At 40.8% G+C, this 14,657-nt stretch overlaps 1 protein-coding gene across 6 annotated transcripts in view; it reads right to left on the bottom strand.

Annotated features, from left to right (window-relative positions):
- Nucleotides 1–14,657, bottom strand: part of NCKIPSD (NCK interacting protein with SH3 domain) — a 100,498-nt gene that overhangs the window by 11,242 nt on the left and 74,599 nt on the right. For all 6 annotated transcript variants that reach the window (XR_010793907.1, XM_066617686.1, XM_066617687.1 and 3 more), the window contains exons 7-9: nucleotides 14,546–14,632; nucleotides 12,038–12,176; nucleotides 2,770–2,850 (exon numbers count right to left, since the gene is read on the bottom strand). Coding sequence is in view for 5 of the 6 variants with exons in the window: in XM_066617686.1 (XP_066473783.1) it covers nucleotides 2,770–2,850; nucleotides 12,038–12,176; nucleotides 14,546–14,632 (307 nt within the window). In the remaining variant the exon portion in view is untranslated. The remainder of the gene's footprint in view (nucleotides 1–2,769; nucleotides 2,851–12,037; nucleotides 12,177–14,545; nucleotides 14,633–14,657) is intronic.

The following is a 14,657-nucleotide window of genomic DNA, read 5'->3' as shown; positions in this document are numbered from 1 at the left end:
TCCTAGGCACAGGTCTAGCCACAAATGTGTAGTCTCACCCAAAGTCACTGCTACTGAGGTCTTTCCCTTGAATCTTGTTCTTGTTCTTGGGAACAAGAACACAGCAGGCAGAAGGAGACAGACACTGCTATCTCCAATAGGTCGTTTAGTTAAAATTAACCCTGAATGAATTCAAGTAAAAGACCAAACAACTGCCCATTTTTTAGAAAAGAGTAATCAAGTTGCTCTTTTTCTACTTATTTTATAGGTTCCTTTGCTTGGGCTGATTTCTATAAAATCTAATGAAACAAGTTCAGAAAATTTTCCACTTTTGTCCTGTGGAAAAACCAACAGGAAAAACTTTCCAGAAGTTAAAATGCAAATCATATGCCATGAGCTATATTTAAACATTTACAAAAAACCCCAAACAGATGTGATTTCAGAGCTGCAGTAATATGACAATATCAAAGAATTTCAAGAGATGTCTGGAAGATCTTTTGTATACATTTGGTACTGTTCTGCTGCATGGATAATTTATGACCATATTTATAGTTATTCAGAGTGTGAAAAATCTGGTTGTCACAGACCTAAAACTATTACTGAAGGTTAAATCATGAGTTTATTGAAACCAGAAGGTCTGTATCCAACATGCATTAAATGAATCGCATTATAGCCATATTAATAGGTGCAAGGTTTTTATCAGATGCATGGTTCATTTATTGTCTTGTATTGGCATTTAAAGATCACCACTAATTGACAGGCTCGCTCAGGATAAGGCAGAAAGAACATAGGCTTGCAATAATATATAGGGTAATATTATAAAGTCTGTTACAGGTTTCTGGTCTAATATTATCCTATACTTTATTACAAGCCTATGTTCTGCCTTATCCTGAGCAAGGGCCTCATTTAGTGGTGATCTTTAGATTTGTTGATTATTATTATTATTATTAAATAATAGATTAAATAGATTTGTTGCAAAAGTGAGAACACTGGGTTCTGCTGCTGAGGGATATCCCACTCTTAAAAATCCTGAATTTCTGTGAAAAGATGCCTCTTATTTCCACAACCCTGCCACAAACCTATGGTCTTATTATTATTATATTATTATTATTATTATTATTATTAACAGTATTTATATACCACTTTTCAACAAAAAGTTCACAAAGCGTTTACAGAGAAAATCAAACAACTAATGACTCCCTGTCCCAAAAGGGCTCACAATATAAAAGGATGTAAAAGAACACCGGCAGACAGCCACTAGAAAAGACAGTGCTGGGGTGAGGAGGGCCAGTTACTCTCCCCCCGCTAAATAAAAGAAGAGCACCCAGTGGCGTAGCTAATGATCATGTAGCCCAGTGCCAAGCTCAAAATGTTACCCCAGAAGTGATGTCACAACCGGAAGTGACATCATGCCCGGGCTTTTTAAAAAGTGAAAATTGGGAGGAACCCACCTCCTCCCCCCAGCAGCTCATCACCCACTTGCTCTGCTGCCTCCCCCTGTCAGTGGCATAGCTAAAGCATCTATCTGCTACCCAGGGTCAAAGAAGATTTTGTAGCCCCACCTGCATGATAAAATCAAATATAAGTAAATAAGTAAAAAGTTATTGGTTTCATGCTGTATCATAATAACATTTCACTGGCACTCATAGGTCTCATAGGTCAGTTTGAAGTTAAGCAAATTCACTTTTTGTTACACAAAACAGTTATGTTTTCATTTTCTGGTTAATTGGCCATAACTTTTGATTGTTGGCAACCTTCAGTCTCAAAAGACTATGGTATCGCACTCTGAATGGTGGTTCTGGAACAGTGTCTAGTGTGGCTGAAAAGGCCGATTCGGGAGTGACAATCCCTTCCACACTGGGAGCAAGTGCAGTCTGTCCCTGGTCTGTCTCCCTGGCTACGGGCCTTCCTTCTTTGCCTCTTTGCCTCAGACTGTTGGCCAAGTGTCTCTTCAAACTGGGAAAGGCCATGCTGCACAGCCTGTCTCCAAGCGGGCCGCTCAGAGGCCAGGGTTTCCCACCTGTTGAGGTCCACTTCTAAGGCCTTCAGATCCCTCTTGCAGATGTCCTTGTATCGCAGTTGTGGTCTACCTGTAGGGCGCTTTCCCTACACTTTTGATAGAATACAGATATTCCAGTGCAGTTTCATTGCACTCTGCATTAAATTATCATTTCATTGCACTCTGCATTAAATTATCTTTCCAATGATATATAACATGATGGTATTATTCATACACACCAAGATTTTCACAATTTTGGTCACTAGTGTCGAGCCCAGCTCGTTGCCCCCCTAAAGCTTGATGCCCGGTGCAACTGCTACCCCCTGCATCCCCATAGCTACGCCACTGAGAGCACTGACTTAAAAAGTGCCTCTTACCCAGTTAGCAGGGGTTTATAATGGTAAAAGTTTTTTTTGTCATTAAGAATTGAATTTTGGTGAACTAGAGAAGTGTTTAAGGTAGGCACAATTTAGGGAAGATGAAGGCACTTTTCCAACTGGTAAAAAATATTTGGCAATTTTAGTAGATGATCCAACTGGTCTTAAGAAAAGTTAAATGGAACAGATTGTCCTGAAGAGATGGACAAGATAGATTTCACTGACCTTGACTCCCATCCAGTTACACCCATCTCTCTTAAGCATTTTGGTTAGTCATTTCTCCTGATTGTGGAAGACCAGTTTCTGAGCAGGCTGTCTCTCCTTAATTACATGGTGAATATATTTGCAAAAAGCCCCTACCCAGAACCAGTTGCCATCTACCTTCCCCTCCCCTGTGGTTGCATTTATTCTTACCATAGTGATGATATGGCAGTGGTTCTCCCATAGAGAATATCATGGCCAGCACCAATGCAGAGTAGCACATCTTCTGATGGTCTGAAAAAGAAATCCATTGCTTAAGTCACACAAATGCCAAAATGCAATCCTACATCATCTCTGTGTAAAAAGTCATCTAGGGAAACCAAAAATAAAGATAGTAAACACATGGCAATTTAAAGAAATATAAATTATGCCAATTAAAAAGGTGATTATATAATAAACGCAGCTGATCTAAATGCAGGTGGAGCCTACTTATCTGTGTTAGTTCCATTCCATGACTCATTGCAATTAACAAAAAATGCATTGTGCTAAATTCCATAGAGTTACGCAAATACACTGCAGCCTGAAACTTCCGGATGTAAGGAAACTAAGGCAGCTGTTATCAATCCGCTCCCCTCCGTACTCAGCCCACCCTGTTGCCAGCTGCCCGGCTTCTTTCACATGGGATGTAGATCTTTTAAGAGTCCAGCCCTATGCATTTCTACTCAGAAGTAAGCCCCATTGTGGGGCTTACTCCCAGAAAAGTGTGGACAGGATTGTAGGCTAAATCTCATGCTCTGCTTGGCGGGAAGGTTTGCTTGCGTTAGTGATTGCCTGCACCATGGGGGGGGGGGGTTGCTTGTGTCTGTGCTTGCCTGCACTGTCTCAATGGAGGGGGAAATTTGGCAAACACTCCCTGGGTTTTTTAAAGCAATCCCCTCTGTTGCTACCACACCTGCCCGTGTGAGTGAGTGAGTGAGTTCCACCTTGCTGCACGTGCTCTGGCTACAGAGATTTTCAGCTCCCCCATCCCCTCTTCAGCCTCTTTGCTGGCTCAGGGGCTCCAGGAGTGTTACTATTCCTTTGCAAGGAGAACCTCTTCAGGTCTCCAGGGCTATTTCCCTGCCTGGGCAAGGCAGAGCCTTTCTGCAGTGTTTTGGGCTGCCTGGAAATGGAGCGAGATGCCAGTGCAGGGCAAAGGAGGCAAAGGTGTGTGTAACTTTCAGTACCCCCACCTATACATGCTACATCTAATTTGACATCCTGCATGCCAGTTTTTGAGCACAGACTCATTTCTCTTTATTTAACAGCACCGACCACAAGGAGACACTGAGTCCACATTTGCAACACTTGAAGAGTACTATGCTGCTGAACTGAATAAGTCAAGGTTCAAGTCACTGTTTCTATAGAGATGGCCATCTGGTGAAGGCTCAGCACAGAATATTTCTGGAAAGCAACATAAATGACTTACGCACTGCTAGTAACAAGAGAAACTTTTAAGGCCAACTCTTTTAAAAAGAAAAAGTTCTTGTAAGTTCTAGAGAGGAAGAGCAAATACTGTTGAGATGTAATTGGATTTTGAAAAATAAGAAATTATTGGAACAGCAGGGAACTGCTATAGAGAAATAGTAACCCAAACTCTGCAGGAAGCCTGTTTTGGTAATTATCTACATGTCTTGAGAAATATGCAAGCTATCTGTAAAGGCATTCTAGAACCAATTCCTCAGTATAATGGGAACAGGTATGCTTTTACTACTGCTAATATTTTCTGAAGGATTTTGGAGCAAGACTGAATGCAATTGTAAGCAGTATGGTCCAATTTTTCAGATTATGGCACTAGGTTCTTTTACTTCATCAAGGCATATCAGTAAGACACAACTCTTGCTCCTATTTCTAATGAATCCATGTTGCATACTCAGTTCAGTATTTTACAATAACGAAAGCTGGATTAAAACTTTTTTCATTAAATATTGAAAAATCATATCCTTTAACAAATTGTTGTTCCTATACAACAAATTTTTTTTTCCTGATAGATCAACAATGGTTCAGTCTGATTGTAAATCCTCTGAGATTCAGAAACTTTCCAGGTGTGAATTTTTGTTGCCTTTCCAGTGCACATTTGTAGCTCATGCATCAATCTGTCCCACAGCCTGCTAGTACAGCACAATTTTCACTGGCAGCTTCCTTACATGAATGCACCACAGAACCACAGCAGCTACCTTTTCTGCATCTTAATTAGTTGACATGTTTCAACAGGGGCTTACATAAGAAATACCACATGACAGGGCATATGGCTGCAATGAAATGCTTTATACTATTTAATACAGATCACTAAAGCACAGCAAGACTCAAAGCTTAGATATTGTATGTAGTGATGAACAGAAGATGAATAAGGTTCTCTTGAACCCAAGAGAAACTGGCTCATTCTTTTCTATATAGGCTTTAATACAGGCTACATATTTTATGAGATGATTAGGAGAGAAGTACTTGGTCTTCAAAAGGATTGATTTGTCAATTTCTCTCCCCAGTGTATTTTTACTGATTAGGGTCAGTGCTAGTACATTGCTCTGATCTAGTACAACTATTCTCCTTTCAGAGTCTGTTGCTACCAGTCAAGCAGATAAACTTTACAGCTTCTAATATGGTTGCGTCCATGTTCTTTTGAAGCCCTCAAGTGTGAAGACACTCCATGCTTCAGGTGCATCCCCCTCCACTCTCCTATTGGCAGATACATCAACACAGGGTAAAACCTAGTGGTGAGCCTAGATCACCTCAGCTATGCTTATGGTTTAGTTGACTAAGGCAGTGCCTTTGTCTGGAAAAGGTGCCAGTATGGAAACCCCAAATAGCGGGGAAAAGATATAGTGATATGTAAGCTGCTGCTTGGGACAGACTGGATCTCTGGACCCTATCAAACCACTGCTGTAGCAGATAGATTTATGGATGTGAGACTTTGGTGAGTGATAGTGTTAGTGCTAGGAGTTAGCTTTTATTGTTTTAAGTTGTGTGTTCTATGCTCCCTAAAAGTCACTTCAAATGACTTTTGAAGTGCCTGTCCTTTTGCTGTCTAATTTACTTCAATCCTACAGTAAACTTTTATCTATTTATAGCTTTGTGGATTATTGGGTCAACTAGAAGGGATCTGGTTGTATCTGAATTCAGTGACTCAGTTCTGCTCTGCTAAGTTTGGTGCCTTACCCCCTGTGTAAAGCCGAGTGGAGATTCAGACTGGGAGGATGACTATTCTGGGCCCTACAAACTGACCTGTTGTATGGTCTGAGGACTTCTGGTGTTAAGAGAGCAATTTGGAAAGTAAACAGAAGCCTGCCAGGCTTAGTGAGGACTGATGGGTTTATGGTCATGCAAATTCCTGACTGAGATGTTCTTCAACACACTGCTCAAAGGACTGGCACCTTTCTGTAATGTGCCAGTGGTCTCAAGCTAGGGACACATTTTTATACTGCCCTTCCTCCAAAGAGCTCAGGGCGGTGTACACAGCTACTCCCCTCCTTTTGTCCTCACCCTGTGAGGTAGGTGAAGCTGAGAGAAAGTGACTGGCCCAAGGTCACTCAGGAAGCTTCATGGATGAGAGGGGATTTGAACCTGGATCTTCCAGGTCTAAGTTCACCTCCCAAACCACTACACCACCCTGGCTCTCTCTTATTCTCTGCACTACAGCTCCATTTATAATGGCCAACACCAGTATTGCCACTCTTTGGCCCAGGTACCTTAAGGAATAGTAGGAGCCTGACTCGTCCCATATAAAGGTTCTCTGGGTTTGGTCCCCTAGTCTGAGCAAGGTCACCTGGCAGAGCTTTGCCCTGCCTCCATTACTGGTACTTGATCACCTTCCCACCCCGATCACACTGTCTCTGGCCTTTTTGACCCACATTCATCTAGCCTGGCACTTGCCAACAGGCTGCCCTGACATCTGCTTCCTTTGGTCCTTTTGATCATCATATGCTTGCTCTGTGCCTGAACCCTTCCCCAAATTCAGTCTGCATTGAAGCCAGAGCCAGACTTGGGCCTGAAATTTCCCAAAGTAATTTTACTAAAGTGGTGCTGGCTGCTCTTCTTCTTGCTGGTCTGGCAGTTCCCAGAAGAATGGAGTTCACTTACCAAAAGCAGCATGAGAGGCACCACCTTCTCACTTGAGTTGTGGGAACCTCTCCCATCAGGAGAACAGAGGCTTCACAGACAGTCTCCTACTTTTAGTTTGATAAGTGACCAGCCTTAGCCAATGGAGTCAAATTTTCCCAGGCTAAGCTGCTTGGTCTTAGTGATCTTGTCATAACTGGAAGGGAGGCTGCTTCTAGCAGCATTGGTAGGGATAATCAAACCACACAAACTAAAAGGAGCTAGACCTTAGCGGTAGTTTCAGGCATACTGTCATTAACAAAAAATAGATCACTCCAGTGGATAATACACTAACTTAAATGGCTTGGAGGATGTTCTGTTGCAATGTTTCATCTACAAGAGATCTTACTTGCTACAGAGAGTAATGGCAATTCATGATTTGTAAGAAATCTTTCCAGAATGCTAAAATTTAGAGAAATGAAATCTAAAATGAAATATGTTTTTACCTTGTTTTAAATTATGTTTTAAATGTGTTTTTAATTATTGTTGCAAGCCGCCTTAGGTCCCTTCGAGGAGAAAGGCGGGATATAAAGTAAATAATAATAATAAGCCAACATAATTATTCATATTACATTAATTTAATTAACACTAAATTGAGAGTTGTTTCATTTGACTAGTTTCTTCCTCTCAAGTACTGCTGAAGTGGTGGTATTTTCTTAGCAAACACTTCTATGATGCAATAGTCTACCTTTGTAACACAAATATATTAAAAAACAAGGGTGGGGAAGAGGTTACTAGAAGTTCTAGGAAGAATAAAAAGCCAGGAGAAACCCAATTCATTTTGAAGGTACATCCCTGTGATTCACTAGGGGGACTTGGCTGATAACTGACAATATACACACACAGCCGAGTCCTGTTTATGAAGGGCAGAGGTGTCTAAAAACTGCATTTTCTACAATTTTGAGTTAACAAGAACATTTTCTGAGCTGAACCGTAAAACTAGTTCTCTTGACCAAGAATGCAGCAAAGAAAGACTCTGAAAAAAACAGGATGAAAAGACATGACTGGGCAGGAGGTCTGGTCTAGAGGGTAGAGCCTCCGTCTGCCTGAAGATAACATCCACAAGGTCGCCAGTTCGAGGCCACCGGTACCGTGCGACCTTGGAGCAGCTGACAAGCTGAAGCCAAGCAATTCCATCTGCTCTGAGCGTGGGAGGATGGAGGCCAGAATGTGAAGCCAGATCGGAATGAAACACCTTGAATGTAGTCATTCTTGAAAGAAAGAACCTTCTTTGAAATTGTAAAAATCCCTATTTAATAGGGATTTAATAAAGCCTGCCTATGTAAACCGCCTTGAATAAAGTCTTGAATAAAGACCAAGAAAGGCAGTATATAAATACCTGTTATTATTATTATTATTATGACTGGCAGTGGAGTTATGGCTATGTTTAACAGGAACCTGGGACAGTTGATTACAGAGTGAATTATAACAGAACTGTTCTAGTTAATTCCGTCTTGCAACATCTTATAATAAGTTTCCCTAAAAAAACACCATGTTGAAAAGATTTGCAGGCCAGAAGCATCACAGGAAAGTTACTATCTGTCCATGGGTAGTAAAAAACAAAGCATCTAGCAAAAAAAGCTGGATAGCAGCCAAGGTGTCTGCATCAACACAAGGGTAAAGCATTAGTATTTCATCAAAAGAATCCAGAATTCATGCAGAGAGTGTTATCTCCCAGTGTTCCTCTTTAACGTCAGGCATGATCCCGAGGAAGGCTTGCATCTGGTCCGACAACAATTCCCAGTCATCTGACAGTTGGCATGGATTGCTCTGGTCTCTGCCATCCGCAAAAGGGATTAGATACTTTGCAGCCTATCAGAAGATGGATCAGCCTCAACTCCCAAGTTCCTAGCACCAAAATAAGCTGCTATCACTTCAAGACTCAAGGTCATTTTTCATGAGAGATTCTGTTTACAGTTCTGTGACAGCAACAGAAAAAAAAATTCAAGCACTGCATTACAAAATGGCCCTTAGAAAGCAAGAGAAGGCTAAAAGCCAGAGCAGTGGCAAGGTGCAAACAGCTCCCTGCCACTTAATCACCATCTCTAGGGCAGCAGTTCCTCACTTTCTTGTGAGCAGTTTCTTTCAAATGAACTGCCTCACTGACACAAATAGTAGGCCACATGCACTGGGCATTTTGGGACTACCAGAAAAACACACGCCTGTCAAGGTTCATGTGTTTATTAAGTGGTCCAGATGTGGGGGAAGTCAAAGTTAAATGCAGTATCTTTACTCAGAACTAAAAAGCAAACAAAAGGCACACAACTGTAATGCTTCATAGTTGCCTCTGCTAACACAACTTATGGTGTACATACCAGTTGAAGGAATCTCAACATAAAAGAAAGATTCCATTTGAAATAGGGCAGACATACCTTTTCATGCATGCAACAAGCTAATGAAAGGTTCCAGTATATTTACACTGACTTTATGGCTCCCTCCCCTAACACTTTTATTCTATTTGAATTCATCTGAGCTGCACAGTACTTAATATCACACTGAATGAAAGCAATTACCAGTCGCAGGGCTGCTGTGAAATGTTCTATGCTGTTCCAAAGCACTGAAATGTTCTATTAACAGAGAGATCATGAAAGGCAATCCTAAGGACTACTCCCACCACAACTTGACCTGCACATTGAGAGTGCTAGACTATACTTCCAGGTTTCGGAAGTATCACATAGATCTTGTGGGGAGAGATGGAAGAAAGGCAAGACTGAAGTTAAACCTTTCTAAAGTCATCCAATAGAATTTTTTTTTTTGAAAAGGGCATCTACGTTATTGTTGATCATCCAAAGCAAGGGGTGAAGGAAGGAATTCCCTTTGTGAGAAGTATTGACTACAAGATGAAAATATCTGCCTGGAGACCAACATACACATTAATGATGGGATGCAACTTTCCATTTAATTTTAGATGGCAGAAAGTCAGAACTAATCTTGAAATTCAGGCAAGCGTCCTGCTAGAACTACCATCTTAATCAGCAGAAAGAAACTGCCTACAGAGACTTCAGATGCCAAGATAAAAATGCTAACGCTTCAGACACTGTGGACAATCGATAAACCACTGAGATAAAGCCCATACGTATATAAGCATAACAAATCACAACTACTGTATTTGCATTGTAAGTATGACAGGGAAGAAAGGAATGCCCCACAGAGTACAGCCAGGTGGTTGCGTGAGAAACCAAACACCATCTCCCACATTACAATGCCATCTACTCAAGCAGACTCCTATGCAAGCTCTGTTCCACAGTACAGTTGTTTTCCCACCTCATTTGTGGGAAGTGAGGCTGCCAGTTATTTTGGCTTTCAGGGAAAAACAATCTGATTCATCTGCATACAGATAACCACTGCTTGGCATTCTCTGCCATTCCCTTGCAGCTCAGCAGGGCTTTTGAGTTGTATTTGATCTAAGGCAGAACCTTGTTGTTTTCTAGCTTGGCCGACACTTCTGTCAACTTCAATTAATCCCCTCCATGTCTGCTGTGTCTTGCTGCTTGCTCTTAGGAAAGGCCACCTAATTGTAAGTTCATCCCAATCCATAGCACCGACAGTGATCCTAGGCACCTTTGAGTAAGACAAGTATTACAAAACAGAATTGTGGTTTTCTATAGGAAAGCAAATGAATTCTCTTGGAAGACATCCATCTTCATCCTTCAAGAAACTGAATGGATAGCAGCTTAATCAGATTTATACAGATTGTTTTGCATCCTATGCAGAAACGCCACTCATTGCCACAACTATGTTGTATCTTTTTGGTAAATGTACACCTACGTCTTTTAAAAGTAGTAATAAGAACTATCACCGACTTAGCTCCACAGGGCAATGCAAGCTCCAAAGAAAGGCTGTGTATGGTAGAAGACAGCGGATTTTGGTTTAAAAGATTATGGAGTACAGTGTAGACCTTTTAATATGGCTGTATTAAAATTCAGATTTAATTTTGAATGTAGTTATTTTTTAGGGATACTTCCAATAATTGAATTTTTTTTTAATATTTTGACTTCAAAATTTTTTTTTTTTAATCCTTTCACCTGGTTGCAATATGGCAACAACAGGTGGAATAGTTAACTCAAGAATGGCAATTCTTTCTCACCTTTCCATGTCTTCCTTAATTACTGTACATGCACATCAGAAGCAGAACACAATGTACCATGGGATTCTTTCTCCTGGATATGTATCCATTGCCCATCAAAGTTAGAGAATTGATAGGAAGCCAAGAGATTTAAAATCAGCACTTTGCAGCAATAAACAAACTGCAGAATTAATTTATTCAGTCTACTCTACTGCATATTTTATATACCGGAGAGCAAAACTGGCTAGCTCTGCTAAGTTTATTTAAGAAAAAATTCCTTCCAAACTTTTCCTTCTATAGAATTTTGTTTTCAAAATTAATGTCTCACAAGAGGTCACCCAGGAGATAGGGATCTACTGTTTTGTGTTAAAACTGCCTCAGGCTTTCCCACACATCCCCTATACCAAAACCTTGGCTTCCTTTTCTTTATTAATTGCCTGAACCCAGCAAGTTCCCTTCTTGCCACATGCACACTTCTTGCCCTCCCTTCCTCTTTTGATCACAAGTATAGACTACTCTCCAGAGACACACATACTTCCCTCAAAATTACTATCTTTTGCCTCTACCAAAAAGCTTTATGAACTGTTTCCAAAGTTGCCCTGGTCTGTGTAATCTTGGACACTCGGGACTTACCGGGAGTCAGTAAACCCACTTGAAGAAATGCTGGTTAAGTAAAATGCTTGGAACAAATGTCAGCTTTAAAATATACAATTTAGCTACAACTTGCATCCATGAGAGCTGCTGAGTTGACAAATCACAATGAGCAAGTACTACAAAGTTAGGCTGACAAACTGGGAAACAGGAGCTATTTAAAGGACTTCTTAGAACTAAGCAGGTTGAATTCAAGACCAACAACCCCTACACAGTTTTATCCAGGAGACGTTCATCAAATGAAAGCTAAAACTCAGCACTGACCATCACTGTTTCCCCTCAACAGTGAAGCTTAGTACAAGACCCTTGAGAAAGTAGAAGCATGCAAGATACTGGACAACCAAAAGAGTACACACCCAGATTTACTCCCTTCTTCCTCTCCCCTTTTCTCATTTATATTCCAGCACTGACCATGGCCCACTTCTACTTCCTGGCATGTCTCCACCCTGCTCAATGATCTCAATTTCTTCCTGCAACAATGGATCAGATCACTGTTCAAGTATCAACCTCCACTCTCTGGCAGTGACTTTGAATACCAAACTTTAAGCATTCACAACTTCTTGACACATCCATGGCAATAATCAGAAGAGCTGTACCTCAGACAAGGTCTCTCTTATAAACATGTCTCACCTTGTGTATGAGTCTGCATGTCTCGGGCTAGCTCCATTGGCAAGACAGAATTCACCAGAGCAGATATAATGGCAGCATCCAAATTGCACATTGCTCCAAAACACTTCAAAAGCAGCAGTCGTAATGGGACTCTGTGCTCCTAAGCAGAAAGAATTATTTTAAGTGACAAAACACTGAATATTTTCAGTTCTGTTGGTTACAGATAATTGCGTTCACATAACTAAGTACTGGTTTACTATTGTCTTATTATGTAAGCCAGCTTGAGCTCTTGAAAAGGTGGAAATACCTTATTTAAATAAATTAAGTATTCAGTTCAAGAAATGAGCTCAGTATATTACACGTAACTGTATGAACTAATTGCTTTAAGTGAACAAGCCAACATACGAGCAGTTTCAGGATACAGTAATATTGCTTAACAGTGTGGGTATGTTCCTGGAAATGGAGTACTGTGTGAAACAGAACAGTATTTCATTATTTTCTATAGCACTAGTGTAGAAGTGTTCACAGTACTTTATTCAAAAGTGCTTAAAATCAGAGCCTGAATGGTGTCCAAAATGGAACACAGTATTCTAAATGAGGTCTGACCAGTGCAGAATAGAGTGAAATGCTTACTTCTTGTGATCTGGACAGTGTGCCTATGCTAATGCGGCCCAGCAAATAGCTGATCTTTGTTCATGAATTTCAGTGCCTAAACCCAAGTATTTCCCAAAGGATTTTTTGACACAGTTGAGAAGGGCAATACTAGCATTTTCCAACTGGGTATGATGGTCCCCTTAATAAAACCTAAAATGATATTGGCCTTTTGTATAACAGTATCACATTCTTAGGTCATGCTTAGATTGTTACCCAACATCAGTGCCTTTTTCCTTCTTAGTGTAACATTCTCAGTTTTTATCTGTGAATTTGATATACTCTCTCAATTCCTGTACTTAAATCGTTAATGAAAATGGCACTGAAACTAGCTGACTGCTACAGAACATAGTTGGACATTTCCATCTAACATTATGCTGAGATCACTACCCTCTGCACTAATTCACAGCACCTCAAGTCATGCAATAGACTTACATGACACCACAAAAATGCAAAATCAATGCCTGGTTTGGGATACAGGGAAAGGAGAACTATGCCTCCCAAAGAGAGGCACCTAATTCAAACTCGCAAGAAACAGATTCCTTCAGACTGATGCATCTGAAAACCAATTTTCTTAAAAGAAATATTAGCATGATCGGCCACATTAACACTGTCTTGCAGAAAGCTGAACATGTCTGCTTCCATTAACATTCTGTCAGAGCCCAAGTCACCTTTTCAAGCTTCTTCACAAACAAGACAAGTAATCCACATCTTTATATTACCACCTTTCTGTACCATTCTTCTCGAACTCTGCATCAGAGACACACCAAGTCATACTTGGAAAAACCTGCTAATTTCTTCCTCACCCAAGTGGGCTCTCAAACACACTGCCAGCCCTTCCACCATTCCCATTCTGGATGTTTAATGAAGAAATACTTAAGTAAAGGGTAAAAATTTCTGGGAGCCAGGGTATCTAATTGCAAGGGGGAGGAAGATCATGGAAGAGAAGATTTTCTAGGCCAAACTGCTACAGAAAAGAATGCAGCAGAGAAGTATTTCTGTAGGCACCAAAGGCAACTCCCACATGTTCCTCTGCATACTTGATTTCCTTCCTTTGTCCCAGGGAAGTCTCTTCATAACCTAATTTTCAACCAAAAGCTGTTTACCAATGCACAGATGTGGCTCAATTAAAAGAAGAGCAGGAACAGCCTGTCTCTGCTCCCAAGGCATTCCCGGAAATCCTTCCTCTAGATGACAGCAAAGCTGCTACTGCTATTCCTCCGTGAAGTATTTTTTATGAAGGGCAGCTAGCTTTACCCTTCAAAGGCTAGCTGACGCTTATTCCTTATTTCTTCTATGCAAGTAAGTGCCTGTGACCCAGATAAAAGCATTGTTTTCATGCAGCCTTTTCTGAGCTACGATGTTCAAAGAATACACTTTTTGGGGGTGGAGCAGTGGATTGCTTTGGATTTATTTATGCCTTTCTAGTTTTACCTCAACAAGCTCATAGTCCCCACATCTCTCCCCCCTCTGGTCAATTTGATCACACTGTAGAATGTTGCTGTCCTTGGTTGCCTGCTTGTGTCACCAGCAAGACAGACCAAAAGGAAAAGGAATTTGGGGGTTGGGGAATCAGAACTTCCTGGTAGAATTCTGTCACACTCTTGTCCAGAAAAATTATTCAAACGTTTGTGAAAAGTTATGCTAATTATTAGGATTTTTTTATTTGAATCCAACTTTTCTTCCATCACAGAACTCAAGGCACGTACATAGAGATCTCTGGCAGTTTCCATCCAGGCAATGACAACAGCTAGACTTGCTTACCCACAGTAAGGTAGCAGGTACCCTCAGACTATTCCCTGGGACAATCTTAATAAGACCTGAGTATTCCAACACTTAGTTCCTTGAGTTCAAAGAACATGGAATTGGGTCTCATACCATCTGATAATATGCAACAAGGGACAAAACCGATTCAAATTCGTTCTTCCGGCACATCTTCTTGCAAACTTCAGGATCTGCATCTGACTGGAAATACAAATGGAAATGTTTA

Source organism: Tiliqua scincoides, chromosome 2 (assembly GCF_035046505.1).
Source record: "Tiliqua scincoides isolate rTilSci1 chromosome 2, rTilSci1.hap2, whole genome shotgun sequence".
Classification (NCBI taxonomy): domain Eukaryota; kingdom Metazoa; phylum Chordata; class Lepidosauria; order Squamata; family Scincidae; genus Tiliqua; species Tiliqua scincoides.
The sequence above is the reverse complement of the archived record's forward strand: the minus strand, read 5'-3'. Positions and strand labels throughout refer to the sequence as shown.